This window comes from Triturus cristatus, chromosome 8 (genome assembly GCF_964204655.1).
Source record: "Triturus cristatus chromosome 8, aTriCri1.1, whole genome shotgun sequence".
Classification (NCBI taxonomy): Eukaryota; Metazoa; Chordata; class Amphibia; order Caudata; family Salamandridae; genus Triturus; species Triturus cristatus.
Window position 1 is genome coordinate 1605220842 of NC_140591.1, and position 16603 is coordinate 1605237444.

General features: G+C 44.4%; 1 protein-coding gene across 1 annotated transcript; it reads right to left on the reverse strand.

Moving 5' to 3' along the window:
• Positions 1–7149: 7149 nt before the first annotated feature.
• Positions 7150–8112, reverse strand: LOC146806305 (olfactory receptor 56A4-like). Its single transcript, XM_085620626.1, has one exon. The coding sequence runs from the start codon at positions 8110–8112 to the stop codon at positions 7150–7152; it is 963 nt and encodes a 320-aa protein (XP_085476752.1).
• Positions 8113–16603: the final 8491 nt, after the last annotated feature.

Sequence of the window (16603 nt, forward strand, 5' to 3'; positions counted from 1 at the left end):
CTCTTTTACGTGGATATCCATATTATTAACCTAGATTCTGACCCAAAACATCAATGTTCTAAGGACAGCAAGGTGTGAAATAGATTTAATTCCTAAATTGAGGGGCAGTGGTAAAATTGGGGTATCAATTGGAACATTAAGTATTGCCATAAGGAATTTATTTTCCACTACCTCTAACTTTTTAGTGTTCTCCAAATCCCACAATTTGGCTCCATAGAGAGCTGCACCTAAGCTTTTGGCCCTATGTATCTCCAGTACAGGAGAAATTGGGCGAAAGTTTGAACATCTTAGCCTCCTTGCTATTGCGTAGTCCACTTGTAGTGACGACTCACTCTTCTGAATTAGGGGAGTCCATGCTAAGTTGTCACTAATTTCCAGGTTGTCAAAGACCTTAACCTGCTCTAATTGTTGAGTGCCCAATATCAATTTACCCTTTGATTGTTTGTAGAGATTAAAGACAATATATTTAGTTTTGGAGCAGTTAATTGCAAGGCCCCGGTCTTTGCAGGCTTTTGCAAACTTGTTTAAGGTGTTTTGGATACCCTTTGGGGTCTTAGAAATAAGGAGTGTGTCGTCTGCGAACAGCAAGGACGGTAAGGGTCTGCCCGTAAGTCTGGGAGGATCGCCTCAATAGTCATATAGCTCCTGGATCAACCCATTGATGTACAGGGTGAATAAAGTTGGGGCGAGCATGCACCCCTGCCATACGCCTTTGGAGATTGCAATACTATTAGAAAGACTGCCATCTGACTTCCACCCGATTCTCGCATAATTATCATCATGCAGGCGAACCATTATCTGGGGAAGATCACTTGGTAGTTCTAGATTCCTCAATGTGGCCCACAATTTGTTACGATCAATGGAGTCGAAGGCTGTTTTAAGGTCAACGAAAACAACATATAGATGACCCTTCAGGAGCTTGACTTCCTTCCAAAATAATAACAAAAATCTGAATTCTTGGGCTAGGGTGATTGTAGATGACCTAAACCAAGCCTGCAGGTGGGAGATAATATTATTCTCTTCCATCCAATTTTGAATACGGAGCAAGATAACTTTACAAAAGAGTTTCTGGGAGACATCTATGAGACTTATCGGTCTATAATTTGAGGGGTCCCCTTTCTCTCCTTTTTTAAAAATTGGTATTATTTCTGCTCCTTTCCATGTCAGGGGAATATCCCCTCCTCGCAGAATGGCATTAAAAACCTTTTGAAACAAAGGGCTCCAAATATAGGCTCGGCTTTGTAAAAGTCTCCTGGAAGTCTATCTAAGCCAGGGGCTTTTCCTGCCTGGAGTAGGTTAATTGCTGCTATGATTTCTTTTAGGGAGAACCCTTCTGTAGTTTCCTTTATTTGCGCCAAGGCATCTTCCCCTACAGCTACTATAGTTCCTTCTTCTAAATTAGGGGCCTGTCTAGTGTAAAGTTTTTTTAAATAATCTTCCCAAACCTGTGGCTGAATATAAAAGTCATCTTCACTGACCTGCTTAACTGAGCCTTTAGTAAGTAGGTGCCAGAACATTTGACTATCTTTCTGTTCGGAAGCCTCAGCCTATGTGCACTAATTATTGGCCTCCCTGGTCTTGTTTGCTCCAGCCTGTGCCCTCTTGTACAGCCTTCTACTATTCATAATGACCTCTTAAATTCCTTGCTTTACTGCTTCCGTTAAGTTAGCCTTTGCTAATCTACAATCCTCATTGTACCATGGGGCAATGTTTTGTTTAAGAGTGTTAAAACTAATAGATTTACTAAAATATTGTTTAATGCAATTGGACAGTTTCTGGTAACTAGCTAGAATAAGTTTGTCCTCATTGTGGTCTTAGTCTCTAACTACCACAAGGGTCTGAGACACTTTTTCATACATTTTTGGGATTAATTGCCCATCTGCTACCACACTGGGCCATTTAATACGTCTATTATTGTTCGTCGTTACAATAGGTACTGTATTTTGAGGGGTTTGATTCTCAAAGATTGGAAGGTCAGTTAGCTCCAAGCAGAGAGCATTGTGGTCACTATCATCACAGATTAAGACAGTCATATCCTTGACATGAGACCATGTATCAAGGTCCACCATGCTGTAGTCTGTCCGACTTTTTATACTACCCCTCTTAAAGGTAAATTCCGCTGCCTCATCAGCCGGTGTCCACCCATTGCAGATGCACACCCCATGTGCAAGGGTAAGGGACAGTACCTGCTGACCCACATTAGTGAGTCTTTTAATGGGAGGGGTAGGTAATTTTTGAACACCCCTAGCTTGCTCTTCCTTCACTAGCTCTTGGATATACTCCACTGACTCATAGGTTGTATTAAAGTCACCTGCAAGAATGAGAGGGGGCCCTCCACTGCATCTCTCTAAAAAGTCACCTAACGTTGTTATTGTTTCAGAAGGCTTATTGTGGCTACTGAACCTGTTGTAGATATTAATCAGTATAATTTGGACACTCCTTTTTGGCCATGACAAATCAATACCAAGCATCTCCTGAGAGCCTACCCCCAGGTTCTTGATTCTACAGTTCAGCGTTGTCCTGACCCAAATTAGCAACCTGGCCTGGCTTCGATACTAAATGTGGTGAACCCCACCCTATGTACCCACTCTGTATCCCAGGTTTCCTGGAATAAGCATACATGGTGACTGTCAACCATCCTGCCCCATTCCAGGTCACTTAATTTGGATTTAATACCGGCAATATTCCATGAAGCCATCTGTAGTGATTGATCAATATACTTACTTCCCCATTGCCATTGGCTCGGTATTGACTTAACATTTGTTGATGTCTGGGATACTTCGTGGGAGTTTTGCCCTGTGAAAGGGATAGTAACTAACTCCTTACCCGCCGTGTTATCAATAATTATGTTTCCTTCAACATGGGTGGTTATAACTGCACTGTCTACCGGGGCCCCTCTCCCTCAATTTATCTAAGTCAGTGAGTGCTTCAAATCTATTACTGACTTCCAGGAGAGAGTACACTTGCCTTCTTACTGGATTATGAGGTGGGTGGTAAATTTGTTGGGAATTTGACCTGGTCAGCTTAAAATGTCTATCAAAGAAGCCAAGGGGCATTCATTCGATTTTATATTCTGATTCATGTCCAGGTTGCTTCCACCGGATATGGAGTAATTGCCTTGGAAGGTCTGGAGATCTGCAATTAATGACTACACAGTCTACCTTTGCTGTCTTCCGTAGGGGTCCAACCCAATGCACTCTGCGGGTGTACAAGATATCGTGAAAGCTGGAACTAGAAAAATCAATATTCTGTGTGAGTCAGGGACAGTCCTAATTCCTAAATTGAATAAAGGATTCCTTTTTCTCTCCTCTAAGTGGTGGTACATTAGTTAAAATCACCACATAAGGGCAGCAATCTGGGGGAGATGTAAAGATGCATCATTGCAGCTTCCTTCACCTGTAGGAGCGTCATTCGAATGTATATTTGACTGCCTAGGTAGAACCACATTTTTCCTAATCTGTGTCAAACTGGTGCTAGTAGGATCTGTGTTTCCATTATGTTTATGTTGCCTGGTATTGTTCCTATTGTTGTCTACTTGTGTGACCCGGTCAGTCATTTGTTCACTAGTCTTTGCTAAGGGTTCGGCTAAGTTACAATGGTGCTTTTCCGCATTATTATTAGCTTTCCCGATGGCTTTACCCCCTTTGTCGTCTCCTCATTGGCCTACAGGCCCAGAGCTTAATGATTAAGCTGATTAATTGGTTCCCTGATTTGAGATGAGAGTATCTGTTTTACATTTTCCACATTATTTTCTAAGTTATCAAGCCTATTCATAATGGATAGTGATCTATTCTGCATAATTTCATCGAAACCATCCATTAGAATCTTAATGTCTTGCGGAGATAGAATTGTAGTAGACGGAATCATGGAGAAGGGGCTCGTTTCTACTAGTGATATGACAATAGGGCAGTTACTCTCCCCAGTGGGAGCCTGTCTCTGTTTTCTCTTAGATCTAGTATTTAGTATTGATTCAGGCTCTAGATGTTTAAGCGTACTCTTCCTTTTGGCTGGGGCACAGGGTACTGTAACTGCTTGGGGTCAATGGGGAGACAGCTCGAGGCTAACTAACTCATTTGTTGATTGATCTAAAACATTCCACTCTGTGGAAATAGCCCTTTTTGGCCCATCAGTTGTTACAACCTGTTTCACACATATAGCAGGAACGCCTTCTATTGATAGCCGGTGTTGAACTACAAGTATTTCTTTATCTATAACCTTTGCAGCTTTTGTTAAAAAACTGTCAAGGGTTGAGTTCTGCATGGACCTTGGTGTGCTCTCCCTCTCATCCACCCGCCTTACTTTAGCCATGGTCCAATTAGACTCAAGTCAAGGTAAAGTAGAAAAGGTTGAGAGTCTTACGAGCTGCTTGGTGAGATTCCTAACCTTATCCGGGCTTTAACGGGGTCAGACGGGGTCGCCCTTGGCCTGGGATTTGCCCGGGCGCACCCGCACGCGTCTTGCGCTGTGGGAGCCCGTCGGTGGTTTGATCGCACCTCCTGGCGCAGGAAACAGCATCACTGCGCGTCACCCCCTTGATACTGCTGGGAGGTGTAGTCTGCTGGCCGTTCCCCTCATGGCTTGTGGTGAAGCTACGGGCATCCCGCGCTGCGGGAGCCCGCCGGTGGTTTTATCGCACCTCCTGGTGCAGGAAACAGCTTCACTGCGCGTCATCCCCTTGATGCTGCTGGGAGGTGTAGTCTGCTGGCTGTTCCCCTCACGGCTTGTGGTGAAGCTAGGGTGAAGCTACGGGCACGTTTTAATTTGTTATAGAATTCTTTTTCTTATATTTTAAATTATTGATATATATATTTTTTCTTCTTTATACAATTTTAAACATTTAAAATAAATTTAAAAAAAGTTTATTAATTGTTTTAAAGTATATGTATACATATTTGTATAAATAATTATGTTTGTGTGTTTGTCTTTTTTCTAATTAAGTTTATATGCTGTGTCAGTGAACCTACCAATAGATGCTACAGCTGTACACTTTGGCAGCAAGCAGAGCAAGAAGTCTGCCACATTCCTCAAGTTCACATTCACCCTCTTTGCTTTCTTGTCCCCATTGTGATGGGATAACTAACAAAGTACAAAAAATAGTTGGAGAATACAACCTATATAACAAAATCAAAAGAGTGTGTGTTGGGATGATGTGAAAGAAGTGACTGCAGTGCAGTCAAGTATGGTTTCTCTTCATTGAAAACAAAGGTGTTCTCCAACCAACCCGACGGCCATAGAGAACACCATCCACCCCTCCGAAGAGCTCTGCGACCCCTCCCTAGAACTCTGTGACACCCCCTCAGACAACTTCCACAGCAAGATCACCAACATCTACAGCAACTTCAACCTCCAACCTGCCGCTCTCAACCACACCAACCTCAAACAGCCAGCAAACATCAGCCAAACCATCACCACCTGGTCTCTGCTCACTGTCCTGACCACCTCAGCTGTTATGTGTTCCATCCACTCTGGGGCACACATTAATCCCTGCCCCCACTACCTCTACAACCTTGCAAGGAACCTAATGAGTACACAACTCACCAGCATCCTCAACACGTCCATTTCCACAGCAACATTCCCGTGTAGATGGAAACACGCAGACATCAGACCCCTCCTATAAAAAGCCTCTGCCGACCCCAGCGGTCTCAAAAATGATTGTCCTATATCCTGCTCCCCTCAGCCCCACCCTGTTCAATATCTACATGACCCCCCGTGGACATCCCATGGACTGAGCATAATCTTCTATGCAGATGACACTCAACTGATCCTCTCATTCACGGAAGACCCCTCCAACGTTAAAACCAACTTCCGCGACACCATGACCAATGTAGCCAGATGGATGAGAGACAACTGTCTACAACTCAACTCCTACAAATCTGAAGCACAGATCTTCTGGAAGAACACTTCTGCGTTGGACCACAGCTGGTGGCCTGCAGAACTCGGACCAACACCTACTCCGACCGACCATGAACGCAAGCTTGGTATCTTCCTCAAAAGTCAACTGACCATGAAATGAGAAGTCAACGTAGTCACCTCCTCCGGCTTCCACACACTTCACTTGCCCTGCAGAATCTTCAGATGGATCCCACCCAACACCCGAAAGACCGTCGCTCAGACCTTCATCACCAGCCATCTCGACTACAGCACCTCCCTCTATGCCAGTATCATCACCCAGCTCCTCAAAAGACTCCAGACCATACAGAGCTCTGCAGCCAGACTCATCCCAGACCTCCCCAAAGGAACCCACGTTGCCCCCCACCTGAGAGACCTCCACTGACTTCCCATCCAGAATAGATGCCAGTTCAAGATCCTCATGCATGCCTACAAAGCCCTCCACTACCTGGGACCTGCCTATATCAACCATCGACTCAACTTCCACCAACCTTCTAGACACATGTGCTCCTTTTCACTCGCCCTCGCACACCCCACGGCATCCGTCACAGATGCAGCGGTGGCAGCTCTTTCTTCTACATCACTGCCAAGACCTGGAATGACCTTCCCCTCCAGCTCCGCACAACCCCCTTGCTGGCAGAATTCAGAAAGAGTCTCAAGACCTGGCTCTTCAACAGAGACACAGCCATCAGATACCCCTAGGGGTGACAGTGTTGCGCTTTACAAATACTGCTTGATTGATTGATTGATTGATTGATTGACTGATATTGAGCCATGTGTCAGATTGATTGAATGATAACAGGGAGCTTTGACAATAAGATGAAGTTTTTAGGTTGTGCCACTGAAGATTCCAAGACTATATTGTTTAGGATGGAAGGGAGGTTTGTGTCCACAATCATAAAATTAGATGTTTAATTCTTACTTAATACAACATATTGAACCTCTTTTGTTCCTTGAGTTTATTGCGTTTTCTATCAGGTCAACAATTTGACCTCTTCTGCATATTTAAAATGTTGTATCATTTTTCTATCAAACCACAATGTCTTGAAATACCTAACATAACTGATAAAGCTGTGCTGATAGGATTTATTACTGTTGAAAACAAATTCCATCCTTAGTTGCTGATAAAGCTGAAGACATTGCCTAGAGGAGTCGAGAAAAAATGGATGTCCTCCTCAGACCAGCAGGTCTTGGTTTAGGATGCACTGTAGATGTGCCTTTCAAACTATAGATGTTGCTATTGTCCATCTTTCTGTTGAGTTATTGCACCTTGGAGGCTGTAATTCCGCTCCTCATCATGTTTATTATACCCCTTTTGATCTCTGTGGTCCTCACCCCATAAACAATTGGATTCAGGACTGGTGGGACCAGGAAGTGAAGAACATTCAGTAAGATTGGGACATCGTGTGGAATTACTTTCTCAAACCTGGCAGTGAATATTAAAACTAGCAGCACAGTGTAAAAAAATGAAATCAAAATAAAGTGGGAACTGCACGTGCTGAAGGCTTTTGCTGCTGCCCCTTTGCCCTGAAACGTCATTACCACACGGAGGATCAGGCAATAGGACAAGATTATCAAGATGAGGTCACTTCCTAAGAGGCCAAAAGCAACACTCAATTGGTAGAGTGTGTTAAATGTCCTATCATTGCAGGCAAGTGCTGTCACCGCAGCACTGGTGCAGAAGCAATGTTCAACAACATTTTTGGAGCAGTACTGAAGTCTGGCAGCAAACACCGGCACAGGCAATAGCATCAAAGCATTTCTCAGCACTATAAACACAATGACTTTTGCAACAAACCTGGTGGTGATGACAGAATGGTATCTCAGGGGTTTGCAGATGGCAATGTAGCGGTCATAAGCCATGAAAAGAAATGTAGCAGATTCCATTGCTAGTAAAATGTTCATCAGGTACATCTGAAGGAAGCAGGCAGGCAGGTCGATGACCTTCATATCAAGGCACAGAATACCCAAGATTTTGGGTGTGGTGGCTGTGCACAGTCCCAGATCAAATACTGCTAGTAAGCTGAGGAAATTATACATGGGTTCATGGAGGGTATGCTCTCTTTGAATGACTGACAGGATTGTGATATTGGAGACGAAGGCAACAAGGAACAGAAGGGCCAGAGGGATGGACAGCCAATGCTGCCAGCTCTGTATGCCTGTAAAGCAGATCAGCACAAAGTGTGGAACTTGAAAGTTCGAGGTGGTGTTGGCAGCAGACATAACTATGTATCACATCAGCATCTGCAGAAAGATTAAAAAAAGTAAAGAGGACATTATGTGGTTAACTCTTTACACTCTTACAATGTCCATATATTTCAGCATGTAGGAAACTGGGTTACTGGTTGAGGGGGTGAAACTCTATGCAAGCAACAACCACAATTCTGGTCAGGATGAGACACAAGAAAACGCTAAATAAATCTGTGTTCAACCCTCTGGTAGTTTGGCTAAAGCAGTCAGGCTTAAGTTAGAGGCAATGTGTAAAGTATTTATGCAGCACTTTAAACAGCAAAAAAGTGAAAACACAACACTAATATGTTTGGAAGAATAGAGTCAAATTTAATAAATTATTTGAGACCAAAACAATTAAAGTTCAATCAGTAGCACTGGAGATATGCAGTATTAAATTGTACGTGAAAATAGTGCCTATAAGCACAAAGTGTCAATTGGGGTTATTTGGTCGCACTGGACCAGGATAAAGTTTCATGTTCATGGCACTGATGAGCTATGAATCAATGGAATGGAATGTCTCCAAGGACTTTGAATTAATTGAAGCATTTCAATCCAACATTTATTTTCCTTGCTAAAAGTGAGCTGCTTTAAGTGGTGTCGGTGCTTCCGATTCAGTGCTGGGCTTGCTGTGCTGTTGAGACTGAAGCATCACCTTCACAATGAGCACACTCTCTCTAAGACAAAAGCATGTCTTGATATGCTGTCCTTGTGGTTGGGGTTATGACATTGCTGTAAAGGTGGGTGAGCCACTGAAAGCTCGAGCTAAGCTCGAGCCAAGTGCCTGGCTCTGGCTCAGCTCAAGGTCCTCTTGGAACTTTGAGCCCAAAAAATGATGAGGTGATATGGTGTTGTGGCTACTGCCGCCAACCATGTAGCTTTGAGAAGCAGGTTCAAGTCCTAGCCTTGGCACAGTATCATATGAATCCCAGCAAATTCCCTGATGGAAAAAAACATAACAATGTCTGTGTCAGTTGTGAAATATTATTATATTGGGATAGCTTCTCTTGGTAAAACTGCCAAGAATAAAATGTGGATTCTGCTTTTCACCAACAGACTAATTTCACCCTCCAAGAATAAAGGACAAGGCATTAACCTAAGATGACAGAAGGAGAGACCCATCTATTGGTTGAATTCCAAATTATGAAACCAGAAACTCTGGGAACAATCCAACTTTTCTGGCTGACCAAAATGTGTGATCGTACCCAAATACTCTTTTTCACTGAGCTTCCTTTTGTTTATCATCACCTATGAGGGCACCTTCATATACAGTGTTTCTGATGTGAGCTGCATAAAAACCTCTCTTGAGTTTGATTTAATGGCCTAAAAATTAACTCCATCTATAATAATAATAATCTATGCCACATATAGGCAGAGCCATTAGAATTATGCAGCAGGAGGGAGACCAGATTATGTGTCAAGGTTGACTAAATTATGTGGAAAGAAAAGGCAAATTCTGTGGCATAATTCGGAACATTTTGTACCAGTATTACTGCATTATTTTCTCTGTTTTACACATATTAACATTGCCTGGGCATTGTTTGCATTTCACTAGTGACAGTTTTACACTCAAAAGGTGAGCCTTCTACTACTCAGGCAAATATGTCCCCATGTTTTAGTAATTGTAAGACCTGTCACCCATGAGATGGGCTTCCCTCAAACCTTTTGCCTCCTTACCTTCAATTTCTGCTGAATTTGTGCTTCTGTTAGCCTTTGGACTCTCTGCACTTTGCCATTGTTAACCAGTGCTAAAAGACTTGTGCTCACTCCCCTAAATATGGTTTGATTGGTATATACCTAATTAGCATATTTAATTTTCGTGTATGTCCCTTGTAGAGTGGTAAACCATATACCCAGGGCCTGAGAATTGAACACTACCAGTGGGCCTGCAGCACGTATTATGCCACCCACCTAAGTAGCACTCTAAAACTTGGCAGAGGTCTACCATTAAATCCTGAATGCAGTATCACACTACTATGTCATCTTGCCATTTAAACACCCTTGCCAAGTCTTAAACTCCCCTTTTACTACATATAAGTCACAACCAAGGTAGGCCCGAGGTCGCCCACAAGCAGGGCGCTGTGTAATTAAATGACTGGACAAGCACTTTTAGGTTTTACATGTCCTAGTAGTAAAAAACACCCAAATCTGTTTTTCACTAGTGTCAGGCCTACCCCTCTCATGGAATAACATTGAAGGTTCCTTATGACCTTTACTACACTGTTAATGCTAATTGAGAGGAGATAGATATGGCATGTTTGGTACCAATGGAATTGTAGTGATAAACACAATGGCAGAGTCTGATTTTTTATTACAATTTTGAAAATTCCAGAGAGTTAGTATTTTCCTGCTTACTTTTGGCCCCTTGTGCCTGCAGACTGTCTTTGGTCACATGACTGGGTGTAGCTGACAGCATTTGTGTATTCGTTCCTGACAGTCACACATTAGAGGGATTGGGTGTGCCTCAATGTGCCCTCACTGGCAGGATTGGGGGTAGAGAGGAGCACAGCCCCACTTACACCTGAGTAGGCTGCGCCTTCTCTCCGCACAAAAGTCTTAACAACCCTGTATTGTCACTGCAGCCTGCTTGGAGCCAGGGCAGAAGAGTCAGAAAATTCCCTGCACTTCAAAGAACCTTTCCAGAAGCTTCTCCCACCTTCAAGGATACAGGAACCAGGGTATAAAAATGAGACCTTCAGACCCACTCTTCAGTTCACTACTGGGAAAGGCCTCTCAGGGGAATGCCTGCTGCTGTGACCTGCTGTGCAGTCTGCCAGACAGTTGCTGTACCTGGAAGGGCTTCTTTGCTGCCTGGATCCTGCCTTGAACCCTCAGAGGCCAGCCCTGATGTCAGTCCTGCATATACATCTGCATGCAGGACTACCAAAAGGGACTTCAAAGGATAGTTAGCTGCTGCTCTGTTCAGAGTCACAGAGACATTACAGGCTCCTATCATTTTCAACCCACACTTGGACCCAGCTGAGTGAGTGATGAACCCCCAAAAGGTCTCCATCCACTCCTGGATCCTTGGTTGTAGTGCAAAAGGTGCCCAGGTGGCCATTTTCCAAAACCGAGGACTTAGATAAATATTGGCCAAAAGTTGCATTTATAACCAGTAGAAGAGTGGGACCCACCTGCCCATCAATCCACCTGCGGTGCATTGCCAGTCAGATTGACTTTGCGGTTTCTCTCACTACATTCTTCTCCGGAGCAGCACATCCGCTTCAGCAGATTTTTGCCAAAGGGGTATCTGACCTTGTGGAACTGTCTTCGGGTACAGCCTTCTGCTTCATCCCACTAAAGATTTTCAACTCCCATTTTGGTGACTAAGTATGATGGTAAAAATTGTCACCGTGGCTTCATTCCAGGGCCATCCAATGACAATGCTTCCTCCTCTGACACTCCTGCAGCCTTTCCCCATTGAACTTCTACCTTCTCAGACATTTTCTTTCAAACTTTTTCTAAGTCTGAAGGTAAGCGTTGATTGGGCCCAATGCACTTCTTGTATCCGAACTGTGCTCCATCGAGGTCAGCCTTAACTTTCGACTTTGATCTGGTCTAGTTCGACAAGATGTCAGCATTTGTTGCATTGATCTTTCGAGCGCTATTTTGAACCTTAAACTTTAAAAATGAATAACTCCATTTCTAATGATTGGATTTTTGTCATTTTGGTGTCAAATCCTTTATGAAATGTTACACTTTTTTTCTAAAGTGGTGTGTGCTGTGTTTTCACTGTATCACTGTTTGTGTGCTGCATAAATACTCTACACGTTGCATCTAAATTAAGCCTGACTGCTTTTTGTGCCAAGATACCCTGGGCTAAGCACAGGTTAATTTAGTAACTTTTTGTGGTTCATCCCGGTCAACCAACAACCCAATTTCTCAAAGAAACTTTAAAATCATTTGAGCTAGAAATTTTTGTTTTTGTTGGTAAAACCTCCAAATTATGCAGGAGAAGATGGACTTTGTTGGGGGTCACTGGAGGCCTCAGAAGCACTGGCGATGCAACTGGGAAAGCAGGTCTCTGCAACTGGAACCTTGGAATGGAAAGTCACTGCATGTCTCACTTGCTTCCTCTGAGGGCAATCTAAAAGTCCCAGACATTTCTGAACTACCACACCAGAGCCCATTTAACAACGCTATAAGTAGCACAGCGTTTTAGCGTAGTGCCAGTTGCCTTTAGCCTGAATCTGTCCTGGTAGACTATGTTGTTGGTCACTGGAGGCCTCGGAAGCACTGGGCCTGCAGCTGGTAAAGCAGGTCTCTGCAACTAGCACCTTGGAAGGGAAAGCCGCTGCGAGTCTCACCTGCTGCCACTGAGGGCAAATTACAAGTCTCAGAATTCCCTGAACTACAACACCGGAGTCCGATTAACAATGCTGTAATCAATGCATCACCCTGCCACAGCGTTGGGGCTGCCTTTTGCATGACTCTGTCCTAGTAGTCTTTGTTGGGAATCACTGGAGGCCTCAGAAACACAGGCCCTGCAACTGGGAAAGCAGGTCTCTGCAATTTGCACCTAGGAAGTGAAATCTACTGCGAGGTTCACCTGCAACCGCTGGGGGCAAACTACAAGACCCAGAATTCCCTGAACTACAACACCAGGGTTCGATTAAAAACGCTATAAGTAGCGCAGCGTGCTCCCACAGCACGGGGATGCCATTAGCCTGAATCCATCCTGATGTATTTTGTTGGGGGTCACTGGAGACCTCAGAAGCAATGGCCCTTTAGCTGGGAAAGCAGGTCTCTGCAAATCACACCTTGGAATTGAAAGCCGCCGGGGGTCTCACCTGCTGCTGATCGGGGCAAACTACAAGTCCCAGAATTCCCTGAACTACAACATTGGAGTCCGATTAACAACGCTATAAATAGCGCATCGTACTCCCACAGTGGTGGGCTGCTTTTTGCATGAATATGTCCTGGAGCATTTTGTTGGGTGTCACTGGAGGCTTCAGAAACACTGGCCCTGCAGCTGGGAAAGCTGGTCTCTGCAACTTGCACCTTGGAAGGGAAAGCAACTACAGGTCTCACCTGCTGCATCGTGAAGGAAAACTACAAGTCCCAGAATTCCCTGAATGACAACACCAGATTCCAATTAACAATGCTATAATTAGTGCATCATACTCCTGCAGTGCAGGCGTTGAACGGGTGGCACGCGGGCAATGCCCAGGCCAAAGGCGGGCCTGTCCTGTACCCGTCGGAGCCAGGAAAAAAGCGTGCGGTACTTCCTCCTTTGGCCTTGTAGCATTTTGTTCATGTAATAATCAACTAACACGCCTTTTTTAACGATAGGAGATGTATTCCACAAGAGCATAGCCCACTCCAAAGTCGTGCCAGGCGCAGTCACAACCAACTGTCAATCTGCAGAATCTCCAGGATCTCGTGCCCTCATGAGCTCACGGAGCGCGACAGCGTCATGCAAAACTCAAGCCCAAATAAGATAATACAACACATTTTCCCCTTTTAAAACAATAAACAAATACATTACAATACATGATGCCTCTACCCTCGTTAGCCTCTACCCCGAAACTAGAATGTACAAAGCACCTTTGGATAAAGAGATACAAAAAACAAATTAAATGTTACCGATGGCCTGAGACAAATTGACCAGAAGCATACTAATATGTACAATTAATCACAAACATTCTCCTGAAGGTATCTAGGTGGTTTACTCACTCTTACCCCACTTTTTTCAGTTAATTCATATGAAAGTGCAGTATCAACCGATACCCGGACTTTTGATGAGCCAGTTGCTGGCTCCAGACACCCAACTTCCTTCTCAGAATGACCTTGAATCACACCCCGGTCGGTTTTCTTTTCACTACCTCTTCCATGCAATACCATCCGTCTAAGGTTCCATGTCTGTCCGTTTTCTATCTTGACCCAATTACCACCATGAAAGGCCCTCTGAAATTTGTCATACCGCTACTCACTCCACCAGGTCGTATTTTGACCAGATCCCCACCTTGATGAATCTTTCTCTCCGTGTGTCTTCTCTGATACCTTTGCTTGGTTGTTTAGTCGTGCATCATCGCATCCATGAAGGAACCAGTTTTGTGCCTGCTTTCCTGCCACACATCATTTCAAATAGGGACAAATCACAGTTGGAATTCACTGTGGTCCGATAAGCCCACAACATGTCTTTGACTGCATTTTGAACTGACAGACCAGCACTTGCTGCTAATTTCATGGTCCCTTTCACCAATTTGTTTTGTATTTCCACCAGTCCATTTTCTTGGGGATTATACAGAGGAGAACACGCATGCCTAATCCCCAAAGATTCAAGGAAAACCTTAATCTCCTGCGAAATGAGCTGGGTTCCATTGTCTGTAAGTAATATAGAGGGTATTCCCTCCCTCCTAAAAACTTCACTAAGCATCTGAATAGTGTGGAGGCAATTCACATTCAAACACCATCGGCTCTCAAGCGCCCTTGTCGGCAGGTTGTCGATAACAACATAGGTGATCACTCGAAGTACCCCTTTCTTCACCTGCCCCCACAAGTGACCCCCTACACCATTATCCTGGCAAACGTTCCCCCCTTACCAGTGGGCTCATATGAGCACTGGTCGTCACTTAGAAACAAGGCCCTACACTATCTGAACAAAAAGACTGGCATCGTGGAAAGATTGTACTTAGATTTCAAAATGGTTAAACGGATTGACTGGGTTGGCCACTCTTACAAATCCTTAGCAGGGGATTGCGTGGTTCTAAGCTTTAGGTCGCCAGGGTTGGTCAGCCACTTACTTGAGATTGCTGCCACTGCCCCTAACGATTGGTTGTCCATCAGCATTCTACCACTAGGTTATTTTTATAAACAGGATGTGGCATCGAGACATAGGGGTGTTCGAACTCTCAAGGGAGCTGACCATAGACCAGACTCCCGAATTGAGCTTAACAATCGCTTTGAGGTTTGAGATTGACAGGGGTCGGGTGGTTGAGGGTGCCCTGTGGAGGGTGGTATTGGAATTATTGTAGAGCCCTCCGTAGCCCACCAAGCCAATTCATTAAAGTCCGATGTCCAAATTAGGATATCTACTCCGTCCACAATGAATCTAGGTAGCCTTCTAGTACAGCCATCAACCCCCATTGGGTGGCCGATAAACCCAGGATTGAGGAAACCCACGGCTATTGCTTCTTGGAATATTGCTGGGCTGGAATCTAAGGCTGGCCTAGCAGATTGGTCTTTATTAATCAGTGAAGTTGACATCTGGGCATTCCAAGAAACATGGGCAGTGGAGAATATCTTCCATGTAGGCTACCTAAATCTTTCGAAACCTGCAATCAAGGGACACAGGGGGAGACCTATGGGGGGCTCGACATTCTGGGTTAGGCAAACCAAGGGGGTTACAGTAGATGTGATTCCCCTTGATAACCCGGACATCTTGGCAATCAAAGTTAGATTCCAGAGTGGCCCCAGCTTATTTTTGATTAATATATATGCTAGGGGCCAAGTGGGAGGCAAGAGCTCACAGGTCATTACAACACTCGAGTCCTTTTTAGCTGAAGGCCCCTTTAACAACAATTTGATTATTTTGGGGGATTTTAATACTTGATTTGAACCACTGGATAGTGATGATGGCAGACTTAGTGAGGAGGAGGATGCTTTCTGGGGTGTGCCTCAGCTGGATTTACAACCCATAAAGAAATGGACTGAGGTAGCGCTCCAGGTAAAAGGGCTGTGCTTGGAATGGGGCCTCAGAGCTGTCAACGGTAGGACCAAGTCCGATGCTCTGGGTGCAGCGACCTTTGATAACGGTCGTACCAAAAGTAGGATTGATTACATTTTGGTGAATCTGGAAATTTGGCACATCGTGCTAGATATGGTAGTACAAACTCGCACTGAAAGTGACCACAACCCCTTGGTTCTCACTTTGGATATCCAAGGTTGTAATCCCACGGCCGTTGGGAATACATCATGTTGTTGTGCCCCGGTAATAATGGGTAATGACCTGAGAAGGGTCAAATGGGCTAAGGTGGCACTCGATGAGACAAAGGTGCTAGAAATTAGGGCCCTGGTACAAGGGCCCTAGGAGAAATAAACAAGTGTAGTTCACAGGAGATCCTCAATGTTAAATTGCCATTAATCCATATGGAGCTCACTAGTAGGCTAAAGACCTATTTTATCAATTCCAAGCCTATGAGGGCTAATCAAAAATTTGAACCTACTTCCTGGTACAACGAGCTTTGTAGGTCCACTCATAAAGCCCTTTTGACCGCAATTAAATTTAGGAACCACCCTACAATTAAACAGCCCCGGATCTTGTAAAAATCTACCTTAAAGCAGGCTAAAAGAGAATGGGACGAGGTACGCTGGAAGGACCTGCTGGAAGCCTGCAAAGGCAGGAATATGACCCATTTTTGGGATTTAATAAAGTGGGGGAATTGGCATAGGTCGATAATCCCCAACAACAACGTGGACCCACTCCACTGGGTTGCTCACTTTGAAGCCCAATATCAGCAGAGCTCGGAGAGGGTGTCCATTG

Bases quoted from the DNA above. Each gene is read 5' to 3' on its own strand.
- LOC146806305 (XM_085620626.1), bottom strand. From the start codon at position 8,112: ATGTCTGCTGCCAACACCACCTCGAACTTTCAAGTTCCACACTTTGTG.